The following is a 16,649-nucleotide window of genomic DNA, read 5'->3' as shown; positions in this document are numbered from 1 at the left end:
CTTTTCTGAGTCCAGTCTGTACCCTGGAACATTGCAACGGTGAGGATTCTGCAGTTACAAATATCCACCAGAAACTGTTTTCTTTTTGTCCTTAAGTGTAGAAAATGTAAAATGAAGCCTATTGAACAGTCACAGATAAAGCAAGTGCTGCCAATGAAAGACTAGGTTATTGGCAACCCAGGAAAGTCTAACACTAGACTTGAGACACAATTTTATAAGCTAAATGAGTTACCTCAATGTAGAGTAGGACAGGCGAGCTTAAACACAGTAGGTGGAGCTTGAAAAGGGCAGGTACTAAACGCTCCCAAGAGGTGCTGAGAGACAGTATCACTGACACAAGGAACACAGATTTTAGAGAATGTATTGGAACAGAAACCAATTGGGATGCTGTGGCTCCCTGAGAGAATTGAGACAGACAACCCTGACACATTCATAGCTAGTTGTATTATGGACATGCTGGTCTCTCTTCCTCCAAGTACCCCCTTAGTTCCACTTTTTATGGATTGGAGTATAAGAAATCTCCAGGATAAAGCCAGACTTCGCCTATTGCTATATTAGAGGAGGCTATGGTCTACCCCAAAACTCGAGCACTACACAACAGCCCTTCAGGATGTTATTTTAACAGGCCACTCGGTAGGAATTCTTTGGCTCAAATATATCAGAGATGCTAGAGTACATTGGGGCTCCCAAACTATGGACCCATGCAGCTACTATATCCTTCCCTTTAAAAAGTGCCTTCAATAATGTATACTGGTCAGCGATAGAGGCAAAAGCTGCAGCAAGAGCAGACTTCCATACTCTATCGCAAACATTTTTATACCTTAAGTCCCGGATTAGATACGAGTCTTACAGGGATCAGGTGACTGCATCTTGCGATAGAAAACTATATGTTAAATTCAGAGCGGATGCTCTGCCATTAAGAGCTTTTATGAAGAGTTGGTTGGCCGAGGCTACAGATATTTGTCCTGCATGTCATTCTCAGGCTGAGTTTGTCCCACATTTTATTTTTTGCTTGCCCAGGTTATACCCGCCATCATAAGTTTTTGCTAGCTTCTATCTGTAGGTGAATCTTCCAAAGTAGCCACTTAACTGCCCTTCGCATATTGAGGTCAGATCTTTCTTTAACATATGTCATACCTCTTGCTAAATTCTTAGGCGATATTTGGATCCTGTGTAGGAAACTTATCTTCTGCGATGTTAAAATTTGATCAATGTGCCTTTTAAAAAATTCATTTTACTGATATTTTAAATAATATTTATCGGGGATGTTTTACGACAACTTCTCTGTATGGAAATAACTCAAATATTTTAATCAATGTCTATTTCAACAATGTTTGCATTTGTACTTTTATGGCCCTGGTGGCCAAAATAAAGCTATTTGACTTGACTGGGAGTAAACAAGTAAAACAGACTTTTCAGAAAACTTGCCACTAATGTCGATCTAAACCAAGATTGTTGGGAAGACACAAAGGAAGAAAGGCCAGCAAAATAGCCCTTAACTGTAACAGTAGCCACTGCCAGAACCTGCTTTGCACAGGATAGTGCAAATCGAAGAACATCAGAAAGACAGGAATTAGAAAGAAAAAAAAAAAATAGGCCTGCCGACTGACATCACTGAACACAGTTGTTCCAGGGGCCCATGTAGATGGGTTTTGCAGTGGGTTTCTTGGCTTCACATGTAATGAAAAAACCTCTTCAGAATGTCCACATGTGCAGCTGCAGCTTTTTTAATTGAGGAGGTGACCATCCTTCTGCTAAAGTAGGCTCATCCCGTGAGGAAGAGGTTGCTAAGTGCCAAAAGATCGGTTCACTACATTCTCCATGCCCAATCTGGGGAAATTAGGATTAGCTGTGCATAATTTGGAATTGGTGGAAATGTACAGGTGTCCTAAGACCAGCTTAACCTGAAGGCATTTGTTAAGGAACCAGAGTGAGTTAAGTGTATAGCACAAAACTGAGGACACTTACATTTCTAGGCAGAGAAATTTATGAATGGAGGCCCTAGTCTGGAGATCAGTTCCACCACTTCACAGTGAAGTACCCATTCATGATCCTCCAGCTAAAGAGTGCAGAGTGCATCTGCGCTCACATCACATTTAGAGAGCCTACAAGACAAACAGCTATTGGGAAAACATCCCATTGGTGTGTTCACTGCCACAAGCGAATCACCTCTGAACACTGAGTCCATGTCCCCACACTGCCCTGACTGTTGACATAACTGAAGGCGGTGGTTTTGTCAGAACAAATGTGAATGTTGCTCCCTGAGATGGAAGGAAGAAATGTCCTCATGGCAAGGCAGACCGGCCACCGACCCAGAAGATTTATGTGCATGTGCTGCTCCGACAGACCAAAGGCCTTGAGCAGATGGGCACCCTAACCCAGTGAGGAGGTATTCATGACCACAGTTGCCTGTGCTTTCGGGTACCGAAGGACAGTTCATCAAGAGGTTAGAGGGCTACATTCACCAGTGCATATCCAGATGTACTGATTGAGGGATCAGAACGAGCAGAGATTCTTGTTTGATATTGGAGTCTCTACCATCACAGGCACCACTTGAGGGCCCTAATCCACCATCTTTGTGAAACACCAGTAAGACACAAGGGGCAGTGAGGTCAAGCAGATATAACTGGGATCATGTGTGAAATTAGACAGTTTTTCCTCGTCTCCCCTATTATGTTTCCTTCCCTTCCTCGCCTCCTCCCTCCGTGATCCTGTGGCTACCTTCCCTTTCCAGCTTATGCGTTAATATCTCTTGTTATTGTGTAATCACTGTTTTTCTCCTATGTTTATTCTTGGCACCTGTAACTGACGTAATTTTGTAACATGTAACTTGCTGATCCTCATGTAAAGCGCTCTTGATACCTCCGGGTCTAGCCAGCGCTATATAAAACTCTGCAAATAAATAAATGTGTCAAAAGCATTAGAATTCCCTCCAGAATATATGTGATCCATTGAGGAGGAGGAAAAGCCTCCATGCGCACCTATGAAGGTTAACCTCTGCATTGGGGTCAGGTGAGACTTCTAAGCGTTGAAGGCAAAGTCCAAGTCGTGGAGGAGAGTTGTTATACACTGTAGTGTTCCTAGCTCAGGGGACTCTGTTTTCACTAACCAGTATGGAAATGCACGGACTCTTAAAAACTGTAGTGAAGCAGCCAGAACAGGCACTGCTTTTAATGAAAACTCACGGCATGGTTATCAGTCCGAACTGGAAAACCATGAACTGATACTGCTGGGACCCCTTGGTGAACCTCAAGTAACATATCTTGGTGCGGAGGATTGGAAGATGACGAGAGGTGTCCTGGAGATCCAGTGATCACAATCAATCCATGGGCCAAGACAACTTGGCTCATGGACAGCATTTTGAACTTGTTCTGCCAAATGAACAAGTTCAAAAGTTAGACGCCAAGGATGGATCTCAAACTTCCATTGTTTTGAGGAGCAAGTAGTAAATGGGAGTACAAACACACAATCTTTTCTTTCAGAGGTACCACATATATGTCAAAGCAAAACCTCCAATTTGAGGGACTTCAAATAGGCAAGAATTTCCACCTACAAAATGTTGATGTGTGGCAAAGAGTTCATCCTAATGGAAGGAGGGCGGTCAGGGAGATGGAGCACGGTAGCATGTAGCCCTTGTGGATTACCTGGATAACCCTCCGATTAGTTGCGGTAATTCCCCTCAAAATCAGTGAAAGACTGTAGAACCCCCCGCCACCCATCATAAAATGGTGGCATACAGGGGAAAGGAATCAGGCAGGTTTGAGAACAGCAGAGCCAGCACAGGACTGGCTGGAAATACTGATTGTGCCAGGATTGGACTGCCTGGAGCAGCCTCAACTTTCAACACTACTGGTGCAATTTCCTCACTGCTGAGGCTGGGCCAGCGAGTGAACAGTAGCTCTGCTGTTTTTCATGTAATCTAGTGTTCTTTCTGAACAGCCGCTCACCATAGGACAGGTCCTTGGACATCTCCTGAAGAGCCATGGATTGAGCTGCAGGGTTCAGATTACATTTTAGAATCTGCTTAGAGGCATACAAGATGTCATCGACCAAACCAGTAGACTGCTTCTTTGTATGATCTGGTAAGCTTTGGCAGTTCCCACAGGGTGTGTACATATCAGACAATAATGCAGTTTGCATTTGCAGTGTGGAAGGCTAGGCTACTGGAAGAAAATATCTTGCAGCCCACAGTGTAAAATGTAATCAACTCTCTGCCGGGGGTGTCATAGGAAAGCCAATTGGGTTTTGTTTTGAATATGCTTACACTACCCAACTTTCCAGGTACGGGTGAGAGGTCAATACTTGTGGGTCCCACAGAGTAGGCCGTTGGCATCTGGTTATGTGCCTGTGAACCGCTGTGCCTGAGAAGGGTTTCTCTCATGCAGCCATGACTGAACAACCTTGTTAAATGGAAGCAAGGTGTCCACCACTGAGGAGGAGGGTTGCAAAATCTCAGTCAATATGTTAGACTTCACTTCTGCAGAGGGTAAGGTCAATTCCAAGACTTGGGCTGCTTTTTGTCCCACAGTTGTAAAAAAGGAAACTTCTGAAGGGGGCCACCGGGATAAATAATGTCTCCTTCAGGCGAAGTGCCTAGGCCACTCACATTTTGTATATTTAGATTAAGAAAAGTCACCCTCACTCATTTAAGGGGAATGCCTCCAAAACATGACACTCTGTGCAGCCCTAATTCTGATCATGCATTGCAAGAGCCACTAAGTAAAAGCCTAACAATTCTGCCTTCCATGTGAAACTCTGAGCCCTAGGAAGTTATTCTGCCATGGATACATCATTGAAATAATTTCCTCCAACAATGATGGCTTTGAGGGCAGTGTTGTAGACTACCTAATGGACGGAATCTGTGCTGGTGCCAAAGGAGGCTCTGATTAAAGAATGACTGGTGTGCCTTGGCAGGCTTTGAGTTCTTGGGCACCAGGGCCACAGCTTATGGAGGCGCAGTGTTAGTGGGAGCTGTCAGAATTGCCAAACCTGCCAGATCATGCCCACCACCCCTTGTGGGGGTGACGCAGAAACAACTGTAGCGGTCCTGAAGAGATCCAGCATAGCAAAATGTAAGGTGTCAACCTGCACAGGGGTTAGAAGGAGTTTGTGTTCTCATCTTTCCAGTATCTGGATTTTCAGGGAACACCACAAACCATCTCAATGAGGCACAGAAAAACAGCAAGTGACGCCATTGTGTAAGCCTGTTCAAAAACTCCTGGGTGTCATACTAGAGACACGGCTGAAACCAACTGGCAGGACCGGACTGTACTGGAGAAAGATTGCAGGGGAGAAGTTTTCCTGATGAATCTGAAGCATGAAAAAATAACACATAAGGTAAGGAACCTGCAGGAAGATGTGGATATAGAACGGTTCATTACTACACAAAAGTTTTACAATATTTCCATAATTCAAAATTTGATGAACTCACACAGGGTCTTCTAGAAATTGACAAACCTTGGAAAAAGTGTCATATGTATTGCTATGTTCTGAACAAAGAATTCATAAGTTTAAAAGGACGAAATCCCTGATCTGTGGAGCAATACCTCCTCCCCATTTTACTGGAAGCACTTGGAGACTAAAACCAGAAAATATAACCTTCAAATCAAATACTTGTATGAAGAATACTAAAATGTGAGTTTATCAAAACACAATTTTCAACACCGATGTTAATATTTTCTCCAAAAGCATGCACAAAAAAAACACCCTACAAAATGAGAGCCTAACCAGACATATGCACAAAAGAATTTCATATGCGACAATGTGTCTAATTACTCCTAAAATCGCTAAGCCACAAGAAATGTCATAGAAGTCAAGGGAAATAAAATATAAGACATATTTAGGTTGCATGATGAGATGCATACCTGCTTCAACTCCTGCACTTCATCTTTTAAGGCATATACTGTATCAACAAGGCTCCTAAGAAAAAAATAAAAAAAATAATGTCAGATGAATTAAAGTTATCACAGCACTTTCTGTAAATCTAAGTGTCTTTATAAAATATGCATACAAATGTAATACGACTGCCCCTGTAAGGGCAAATGTTTATAATGCTGTTTTGAACCACAATTCGAATATGAATCAGTATATGTAAAGCCATAGAAAATAAATGAGGCCTTATAATACTCAGTTTCAAGAGGGAAGGGGGGCAGCATCAACAGGGGATGGAGTGGTGGTAGGCAGGAGGAGTTTTTACAAATTTATTTTCTTCAGTTGGGTCAAGGGGGTCATGGATGAGAGGCCATGTTATGGATGGCTCTTCACGTTACTCCTCTGCCCCGTGTAGCAGTTGAAAGCAGAGGCTGATGATTTTGGGGGCAATACCTGACAAAATTATAAGGGGGTAAAATGTGAATAAAGGGGATGTTTTTCACCTCTGGGTTCTGATCACAGACAATTTGTGCTTCGCCCTTGTCCATTCGACTTCACTCAGAGCCACTCTGTGTACAATATCTCCATTATTTACGATTACCCATCAATAATTCTACATTGCACATATTTATTACAATATAGCTCACAGGTAAAATTCCATGTTGTTACCATAGTAAAGCTAAAGTGACATAAAAAGCACACAGTTTACAACCTTGCATAGTGTTTAGTACAATTAATATTACAATGATGTTCACCAGTGAAACGACTAATAATTACAAGGTATCCTTAATCTAATTTTACCTCTTTTCTCAAATGTAGCCCCTTTTGGGTTGGCGCAGAAAGAACGGAACTTATGTCAGCTCGCTGGAGTGGGTGCCTATAGAGGCACCGCACACTCACAATCGGCGCAAACATGTCGACTGAGCCATCAACGCCACCAACCAATGTGCAGAGGTACTGCTCATGATTTTCCAGATCCAGTCTGACACCTAGGAAATACTATCATTTAAGGAATTTGTGGTTAGGAGACTCTACCAGAAAGGTGATCTAAAGAAAGACGGCTGGTCCGCCAAACGCAAAAAGTGCCAACAAATGACCTTTAACAGTGCCCAAGGCAAGAACTTGCTGGGCAAAGACAAAGTGAACAACAATAGATACAACTGTTTGACTTGCAACTGGTACATATTATGGGTGCCACACCAGGCCAAAAATGTGGCCCAGCACCCGCCTACATGGATGAGATGCACTACCTCGGGAGGGAGATCAAATGTAGTCAACTGCCACTGCTCAATCATCATGCAGATTGTGCAGGTACCGGTGCAAGACCCTGCCCTGGTGCTCTGACAGAAGATCCTTCTGAAGCGGTAGCCGGATTGGAGAACAGATGCTCAAACTCAAAAGTTCTGGATACCACACAGATCCTGGCCCAATCTGGAGCCAACAAGATAAGCTGTGCCAGGTCATTCCTGATCGTCAGTACTGGAGACAGTACAGGCAGAAGTGGAAGGCATACCAAAGCCCTGCACTCCACTCTTGCTGAAATGAGTCTCCAAGAGACAGACTTCTTGGAACACCAGCTTGCAAAAGTGCTAGAATTGCATGTTCTTAGCAGTGACAAAAAGATTGAGCCAGGGTTCTCACCACTGCTGGAAAACACCCTGTGTCAGTCTCTGGGTGTAACTGGCAGTCATGATCTGCTAGGCATCACCAACTGAATTTGTCCATTCCGGCATCTTAAGACACCGCCAGTGGTGCACGACCAGGGAAATGCCCTGACAATTCGGCCAGTTCCAGAGACTGAGGACTTCCTGGCACAGGACCCGGGCCCTGCATGTTGCATTACCACATGGCAGTGGAGTTGTGCCTGAGAACCGGAACTCGACTCCCTTTCATGGGTGGTAGGAGTTTGATATGGATATAGGAATTTGGTTTTCCACTGGATACCAGAGTCCTCGGATACCCACCTCTCCCAAATGATCCCCCCAGCCAACAGTGATACATATGTTACCCCCGTCTGCTCTTGGTGGGGCATGGAGGGGAATCGGCTGCAGGTCCAATTGCAGTCAAGTAGCCACTGCTGCAGACCTCTCTCCCTCTCCTCGAAAACCTATATGGAATCTGGCAAGTTCTCTTGGTGCTGGGCGTACTGAGACTTCGTATCCCACTGCTGTGCCTGCATATGCCATCTGGCATGGTCAACAAGCAGGATGCATGAAGTCAAGCGGGCCAAGAAGCCTCAGAGACACTCTCACTGAGGCCCAGGACCAAAGCTGAAACACCGATTTCCCGGAGTCTTTGATCTGGAAGAAAGGTTAGAAAGTGCACAGTACCCATGATGGCTGTGATGAACATGAGATTCCGAGAAAGGGTCAGGTGTGAATTCAACACATGGAACCCCAATGATGTTGGAAAGTTCACCATCGTCTGCCGGTGATCCATGACTGAATGTGGCATGCCCGCCAGTCAGCGTTTGAAGTAGGGGAAGACTGGTATGCCTGACCTCTGAAAATATGCTGTGACCACTACCTTCACTTTTGTGGACACCCGAGGGCACTCGTAAGGCTGAAAGTAAGGGCTGTAAACTGAAAATGCTCCTGGCCCACCCTGAGCTGGAAGCAGCACCTGTGGGTGAGCAGTAAGAAACATAGAAATAGGTGTCCTGCAAGCCCAACGATACCATCCAGTCTCCTTGATCCATGGTAGAAAGAACCTGGGTCAAGGTGAGCATTTAAAATTAAGAGGTCTAAGATCTAAAATAAGACAAAGGTCTCCATCCTTTTTTGACACTAGAAAATAGAAGGAGTACAATTCAGTCCCTATTTCCGTACCTAGCACTCTCTCTATGGCTCCTTTTATCAAAATGACCTATACCTCCTGTAGGGCTGACACCAGATCCTTTCTTTCTGCACTTTTGTATGTGCATCCAGAGCTATCCCCTAACATTTTTTTCTCATCTGTTCCCGGTTTATCTCAAAATTCTTATTTTCCAGTGCGCAAGTGAATGCGTCCCATCCTAAAACATGTTTTAAACCTAGTAGGGACTGTTATAAACAGATGTCTGTGACAGAGCTCTTGAGGTGGGTTCCTTTTATTTGGGTTGGGGTTACGACTCAAGTCACGCAAGAACTGTGCCCTTATATCTGAAGGAGATCCAGGAATGCAAAGCAAGCTGAATGTTGCCAAGCACAGCAGGAAGTCCTGTTTCCACTTGAAGTAGATGGCATGGACCTGTTTCCGCGACAGGTCATAGTTATGGTACAAGACTCTGAGTAAGACAAAGAAGTACAAAAAGGCCAAGCTTGACTTGTTCCAATCTTGCGAGTCCTGAGGATGTCAAAATGCCGCCCAGTACCTCGTCAATGAGTTGATTCTGCCGCTGATCCCGATGCACCCTGAATTTATGGGGCAATCAGCCATGTCTCAGCAGATTGAGGCTTTTAGAGAAGCCATATTGTGAATCATTGGCAGTCTTTTAGCTCCCTCTGGTGCACATTCAGGTCCCATGGATCCGCGGAGGGCTCCAATCGGGTCACAACCACCGGATCCGTCCTCTGGAACCGTCTGTGCCCATTTCAGGTTCGGCTCTCACTTTGGAACAGACTTCTAACCCAGCACAAGATAAACGCTTGTTCTCCCCACGACACTTGCTCAAACACCACCAAGGGAGGACGCTGTTCCTATTGCCTTGTCTGACTCCAGACCAAATTTATCTCGAGCTCGAGAGATGATGTATTCTAGAACAGGCCTGACCCACCCAGACCAGGTTCATTCCGACTGACAAAATATTACCTTCACCTAGGAGCTGCACTCCAGTACTCAGACAACTTTTTGGATCACACTCTGACAAACGTCAACCAGCTTTCGGAGACGATATGGGTGAATTACCCCCACAATAGGATGACAGTTTATGTTTTGACCTACAAGAGACCAGTGGGTTGGACGCTTCCATTTTGTTTTGTTGGGAGCAGAAAAATCACTCCTGTTGCTACCCAATTTTTCCATGGGTATACATCCGAAAGGAATATTTAGATGACCATATGTATGTGTGTGTATTTGTGTATGCATATACACATCCCAGGCCCAAGTGTTTATTGGTGTGTGAACAAGCCACACCTGCCCTTTAAACCGTATTCACAGGTTGTTGGGTGAATTCTTGCAATACTTATCATGTAGTAGGTTACTATACAGAAGAAACATACCATTGCAACTTGTTTATAGAGCTCACTTGAATAAGCCGCACTTGTGCGTGCATTAGTACTTGCCTTACGAACTTCTGTTCTCCCATTACATGTGGTAAATTCTATGCAGACAATTTTTTTTTTACAAAGTGGCCAAAGTAACTGGTAAATGTTGCAACTGCACCTCTGTTAGTGTGTTCTTTAGGCAAATATGTTGTGTTACTGTGAGTGCTACGTTATATAGAATAGCTATGGGAAACGCAAAAAACACTTTTGTGCATGTAAAGTATACTTTTGTGTTTTGAAAGGATTAGTCCCAGCTTTGCCTTTGAGAAGCCAAGGCTAACAAGCCCCGATAGAGGCCAATAGGTCTTACCTATGTGAGACGTATTGGCTTTGCTAATGTAATTGCACTTGTGACTGCTTGCTTAGTAATAAAATATAGCAATAATCTGTTCAGTGGGTTTTCAGGAGCTTTTGGGCTACACCATTCAAATCATGACCCTAGTGCCTGCAAGGACAATTGAGGAAATATTTTATATCCAGAAATGTGTGTTCCGTAAAGGGCACAGTTGTAGACAGAATACATAATTATTGTGTTGCTAAACGTAACACAAAAGCTTTCATTAAAAAGTGCCTTTAAACCTATCCAACTCTCCAAAACGATTTGCCACAGATGTCATAAATAAAGCATATGTTTCACACATCAAAGTGAAAACCAAGCATTGTTTAATTGTTTTACAATGTAGCTGGCTCTTTTTATTGTGAAAAGACCTTATCCTGTGCTCGACAGGGAATGGGCCATAAACTGTGTGAATTGCCCAAGATCACCATATGTTAGGTTGATGCAGAGAATGAAGTGCGTTTTTGTGCTTTGGTCCTAAAAAGGCAGTTTCACAAATTAAATGGATTCACCAAAGAAGAGGAATTTTGCAAACATTGTGCAAATGTTTTGTGCAGCTGAAGAACGATATACGTTTTGAGATGGCCAAGTCTAAAATAAAACAAGCATTTACAATGCAATAGGTCTTGCAATGACATTATTTTGAGCTATTGACATTGTAAATGACAATGTTTTCTGTTTTTGTTTTTAAAATATAAAAGGTGTGTTTTGTCTGAAGCAATCTCAAAGTGTCGATACTGAGCTGATTACCTTTAGAATGCTTTTGTATGCGTATGATATGACAGGTCTGTTTCGTAAAGGAGAAAAAAAAAAGCTTCTCCATGAAAATAAAAATGCAAATGCCTACTTGGATTGAGCTGAATTTGGACCCTTTTGTTCCATTGTGTAAAACTACATTTTTGTCAAACCTTATAACAAAATAGCTCAGCTAGCTCTTTTTTTGCCATAACCTCCTAAATTCCTTTCTTGTCCCAGCTCTTACTAGCAGGTGCAGTAAACCCCTCAAGGCACTCAATAACTGAAACAAAAAGAATCTGTGTTCCTATTATCTCAACCATAGTAGATAACATGGTACCCTAAACAATGGCCATGCAGGGCAATGTAGGCCAATTACCTGACACAAGCTGTGAAGCAGGTGATCGCAATGAATAGTATCTCCTCATTAAAAGTTTACATGATCAGCAACTTGAGGAGTTTCCTTGAGTTTTATAATTCTATTTTGCAAACAAGTAGGAGCCAGACTACCTATGAATCCAAAGACACAAGAGAATATATAGCAAGCGTTGGACCAGCCACGCTTAGGACCTATACCCACCGCCACAGCAGTAAGGAGATCACCTTGTTCTTTGTGTTTCGAATGTTGTATATCTTTATCCTTTAAGGTGATAAATCAGACTAGTCCGAATTGAATACATTTTCTGTCTTCAGTCAGTACTGGCACCTGTTCATTTGACATTTATAGTGGCCTAGCCTCGCTGACGTTAAACGCGCCCAACCCCTCTTACCTTGTCACTTTTAAAAAGATGACATTTTCTTGCCCTAACCATTTGTGCCTTCTGCCAGTATCCTGGGTCACATGACTTTGAATGGCTCGGCTGCTGTGGATTGTGTATTCCTTCAAGACAGTGACATAAAAGGAAGTAGGTGTGGGCAGCACAGGCCATCCTGCCAGGACAGCTGGAGGTGGAGCTGTGCTTTGTCCCACTCAACATTTCAAAGGGCTTGCCTCCAGCACACACAAAGGAACCGGACACTAATCTTGCCACCCCAGACTTCTTGGCGCCTTGACAGGTGAAGGGAAGAACATTCCAGAACCAGATGTGGGGGTAGTATAGAGAATCTCCTCCACTTCAAAGGCTGGCACCCGGTATAAATATTGAACCTCAAGAGCCATTCATTAGTACACTCCTGGACCGGTGGACATTACAGATGGAGGACAGCCCCTGCTTGTACCAGAGAACTGCCCTGCTGTTTCAGGCCTGTCCTGCTCTCTGAAAAGGAAGACTGGACACCTCCTGTCTGAGCTCCAGGGACACAACAAGCTCCAGAGGCCTCCCTGCAACAGCCCAGCTGACCTGCTACACTTGACCGGTAACTGGACCTACCCAAGCTCTGGTGGCCTCTTCTAGAGTGGGTTCCTGATCTCCAAGAGGTGCCTCCCCAGGTTGTGTACCAGTGGCTGGCATCAGTTGAGCTCATCCAGTGACAAAAGGTGAAATCCTGACTTCTGACTGCGGCAAGATAACTCGAAGCTCTGGTGAACCTGACACTACGTGCTATCTCGACCCCCAGGAAAACCAGGCAACGCAAGATCTGCATAATCACACTATAGCAACATCAGCACGAGGTAAAAAACCAATGTGAAGCTCTAGCAACAGCCTGTTTTGCCCACCCTGCTCTTTGTGCTACAGCAAGGACCATCCACAACGCTCTCCCCGCTCCTCCACAACAAACTGAACCCTTTGCGCCCAGCTCTGAGAAGGTAATCTTTTCAACTGGACTAACCTTGTCGGGATAGCCTGCACGTGCTCCATCGTGGTAGGCCTGAAGTTGTGACTTTCACCAGGGCTAACACTACTATATGACCGGGAGTGACACTGTGCATTTAGAACCTATATCTACCTAAAACATAGAAATTGCATCTCTCTGGTTCTACTAATTGGAGTTTTGTGTTCTGGTATCATTTTATTTATTAAAATGTACTCCATTTTTCCAAATTGGTTTGGAATTTTTCTTGTGTTGTGTTTTCACTTATTACTCTTTGTGTATTACATACATATTTTACACATTATCTTTAAGGTAAGTCTGGCTGCTTTGTGCCAAGATACCAGACGGTTAAGCACAGGTTAATTTAGCAACGTCTTGTGGTTCACCCTGACTGGAACTGTGGTTTTTGCCTGAATGGTAATTTCACCCTCCTCAACCCAATTTGTTATACTCATTTTGAGGCTGAACTTCCTGCAGTATATCAATACTTGGCAACTTCTACAGGAAGATGACCAGCCCTGTAGCAGCTGCAATAGAGTTCTGCATGTAGTTATCTTTTTCCTTTTTACAGATTTCAAGCTGATAGTCCGGTAACACAGCTTTTCCTAAGAGGATTGGGAAGACCTAAAACAAGAGTTCTGCTCTGCAATTTATATCTAAGCTGTAGTGTCTTGCTAAAGAGAAAATTAACCTTTCACAGTCTGTGGAATTCAATCCTTATTCTGATTAATGTAATAGGGCACAGAGTCAATAGTTAGAGAGGCCTGAGATGTGGAGCAATAGGGACTCCTTTATTAATCTGGCCTGGTTGTGTCCGATGGTGCGTGCGTTTGGATGGTAGTAAGGGACAGAGTGGAGAGGGTGACTGGTGTTGTGATTGCAGAGACACCCAGAGGATACCTTCTGGGTATAGTTAATAAGCCACGGCAATACGGTGGCTTTGTTGGAGATTTCCCTTGGTGGCCCTTATGTGCAGGGATACAGTTGAGTGGGCCTTGGCTGAGGAAAAGTACATCTGGATGACTATGACGGACGATATGGTGAAAGAGGAGCAGGGCGTTTGGACGGGGCTGTTCGAGGCTCTTCAAGGGATCAAGGAAGCAGCAGGAGACCTGGAGGCAGGAGAGCAGCCTGAGGAAGGGAGTGTAATAGGTGCGAGTGTTGAGGAGGGCAAGAAAAAAGGGGGTGTGGGGGTGTCGGGGAAAGCTGAGGTAGAAGATTGACTCAACACTTGCAATGGGGGAAAGTACAGAGTGGAATAGTCCTTTGGCCATTCTGTGACACATGTGAAAGAGTAGTAAATATATGTGCCTTGATTTGTGGGGTGAACAAAGCGATATCAAAGGGGATGATGGACGGAGCGTTTGAGCAAATCAAACACTCACCCCCAGTCAACTGATCTGGGTTTAATCCATCATCATTCTTTAGCTCACTGCACCACCCCAGTTCAGGCATGGCCATATGCAAATCAGTCTGACCCTGTGCCTCATGGGAACAGTCCAGCCCGAACTGCCAAGCCATGTCTTCCCTGGACCGGAAACAAGCATCCTGGGACCGGTTTCGGGTTCATAACCGTCATCAGCCAGGCTATCTTGAATCCCGTGGCAAAGGGAGCAAGGGACCCACGTCTGGGAATACCCTGCCAACTTAGGGCGAACAAAGCGATACCAAAGGGGATAACGGACAAAGCGTTTGAGCAAATCAAACACTCACTCCCAGTCAACTGATCTGGGTTTAATCCATCATCATTGTTTAGCTCACTCCACTCAGGGGGTGAGTGTTTGATTTGCTCTAACACTCCGGGCCTTGCCTACACAGCGTCTAACAGCGCGACCTTACCTGCGGATTCAGACTTGCGCTGAGTTTGTGATCCTTCCTGGCACCTTCACTGCACCACGATACGGGGCGAGCACCAGATTCTTGCTCTCGGTGCCAGAGGCGTGTGTGGCTGAGCGCGCCCCAAAACTGACCAGCGGCGGCGACGAGCAGGGGTGATGAGGATTGTCGTCCCAGCCTGCGGACGCCCCTGCTGAGCTCCACCTGTGGTTACGGAGGCTTGAACAGCCCTGACTCCGTGCCGCCATGAAGACGGCGGCCCGCATGGTACCGCTTCATGGCGGTGTCAACATGGCAGCGCAGGCCTGAGTGCTGACGTCGCCGAAGCGCCCCGGCAGCGGAGCGTGGCCCATCTGTGTGTTCTGGCAGGTGGGCGGGCCTAAGGTGTTGGGCCCATACTCCGACACCCACTGCGCCTGCCGCGAGCCGTCGGCATCAAGGTCTGCAGCCTCTGCATCGGGGGCTCGTACTCGCACAGCGAGAGGCGGCATGCTATCGGTGGACTGGATCATGTGCCCGCCTGCCCCTCCGGTCTACCAGCAGGGAGGTGCGGCAGACAGCGAATCGCCGCTGTGGCACCAAGGTGAGCGGGGACGTAGCGCGGCAGATCTTTGAACACGCCTGGGTTGTGGGCCCCCCCGCTCCAGCACTATCACGCCCCCCTGGGCTAGCTGACACGAATCACCCGCTGTCACGCCCCGGCAGCCGACCGCACTTCACATAGGGTGGGTTGAGCCCATCCACGCCTGAACCCTCTGAACACAGCGCCGGTGTGGAGCTGGACTCTGACAGGCCCCCCTAATTGCTCTGGGGCTGCCCGCAGAGAACCTGCGCCGCATTTGGAGGCCCTGGGGTGCTCGAGCAGGAGGGCCTTGCTGCAGCCCCTGCTACACAGTGGGTGAAACCTTGTTGGATACTGAGAGGGGCAAGTTGGACACCTTTCCTTTTGCTGAGCAAGGCCCTTGTGACCACAACTATAGGTGGCGAGTCACTGCTGAGGGGTGCGGTACATCACGGTCTCCCCTTTGGACACTCCCTGGCCCCCCTCCGGGACAGCACCTCTACTAAGAGTCCTCACTCATCACCTGAGGCCGGCGACGAGGGCGGAGTGGGGCAGATTTCCCTGGGCCACAGTCGGGTGCGGGGACCACCCTCTAGCAGTCCCAGACCGAGGTACCACTACGCTGAGCGCCATGGGCAACCTCTGTGCGCATCCTCCAGGTGGCGGTCTGGGAGTGCGGACTCCTACAAATGGCAGCTTCAAGAGGCCGCAAAGACAGATTGGTCAAAGACTTCCTACTCAAAGCAGGGTCTAGAGGAACAGAGAACATGGTACACGTTGGAGGAGCCGTTGAACGGAAAGAGCTGGTGGAGCCCGACGGGTCTATCATTCGTAGTGTCCTGGAATCTCTTTTCGGGGACCTTACCAAGGAGTTCCATACCATGAAGAAGGACCTCACTGCCGAAATCCGTGAGATGCGCAAGGATAACGACTCGGTGGGTGAGCGAGTAGATGATCTAGAGAACCAGACGGCAGTCCGAGATGAAGAGGTGTCCCAGCTCCAGCAGGAGGTGCTCCGACTGCGAGAACAGCATCTGAACCTTCAGTCTCACACCGAGGACCTGGAGAATCGCTCCCGCAGAAATAATATCCGGATCCGGGCAGTCCCTCAGGGAGCAGAGGCGCAGGACGTTGAAGTCTTCGTCGAGGACTTGTTCCGCCACATTCTAGGAGGTCCTCCAGACCAGGAGATCCGGTTTGACCCGACGCACAGAGTAGGCCTCAGGAGGTCGCCGACAGCTGCGCCACCCGACATCCTGACATGCGTCAAGCTTAAAGAACGCATTCTGCGTGAGGCACGGTCCAAGCATCC

The 16,649-nt window shown here is 46.2% G+C and overlaps 1 protein-coding gene across 4 annotated transcripts in view; it reads right to left on the bottom strand.

The window, feature by feature from the left end:
- The window catches only part of ARHGEF7 (Rho guanine nucleotide exchange factor 7), a 908,392-nt gene that overhangs the window by 15,360 nt on the left and 876,383 nt on the right, over nt 1-16,649 (bottom strand). For all 4 annotated transcript variants that reach the window (XM_085622182.1, XM_085622181.1, XM_085622184.1 and 1 more), the window contains one exon: nt 5,865-5,919. In XM_085622182.1, coding sequence (XP_085478308.1) covers nt 5,865-5,919 — 55 coding nt within the window. The remainder of the gene's footprint in view (nt 1-5,864; nt 5,920-16,649) is intronic.

Source organism: Triturus cristatus, chromosome 8, assembly GCF_964204655.1.
Source record: "Triturus cristatus chromosome 8, aTriCri1.1, whole genome shotgun sequence".
Lineage (NCBI taxonomy): Eukaryota > Metazoa > Chordata > Amphibia > Caudata > Salamandridae > Triturus > Triturus cristatus.
Note: the sequence above shows the minus strand (reverse complement) of the source record. Positions and strands in the feature narration are given on the sequence as shown.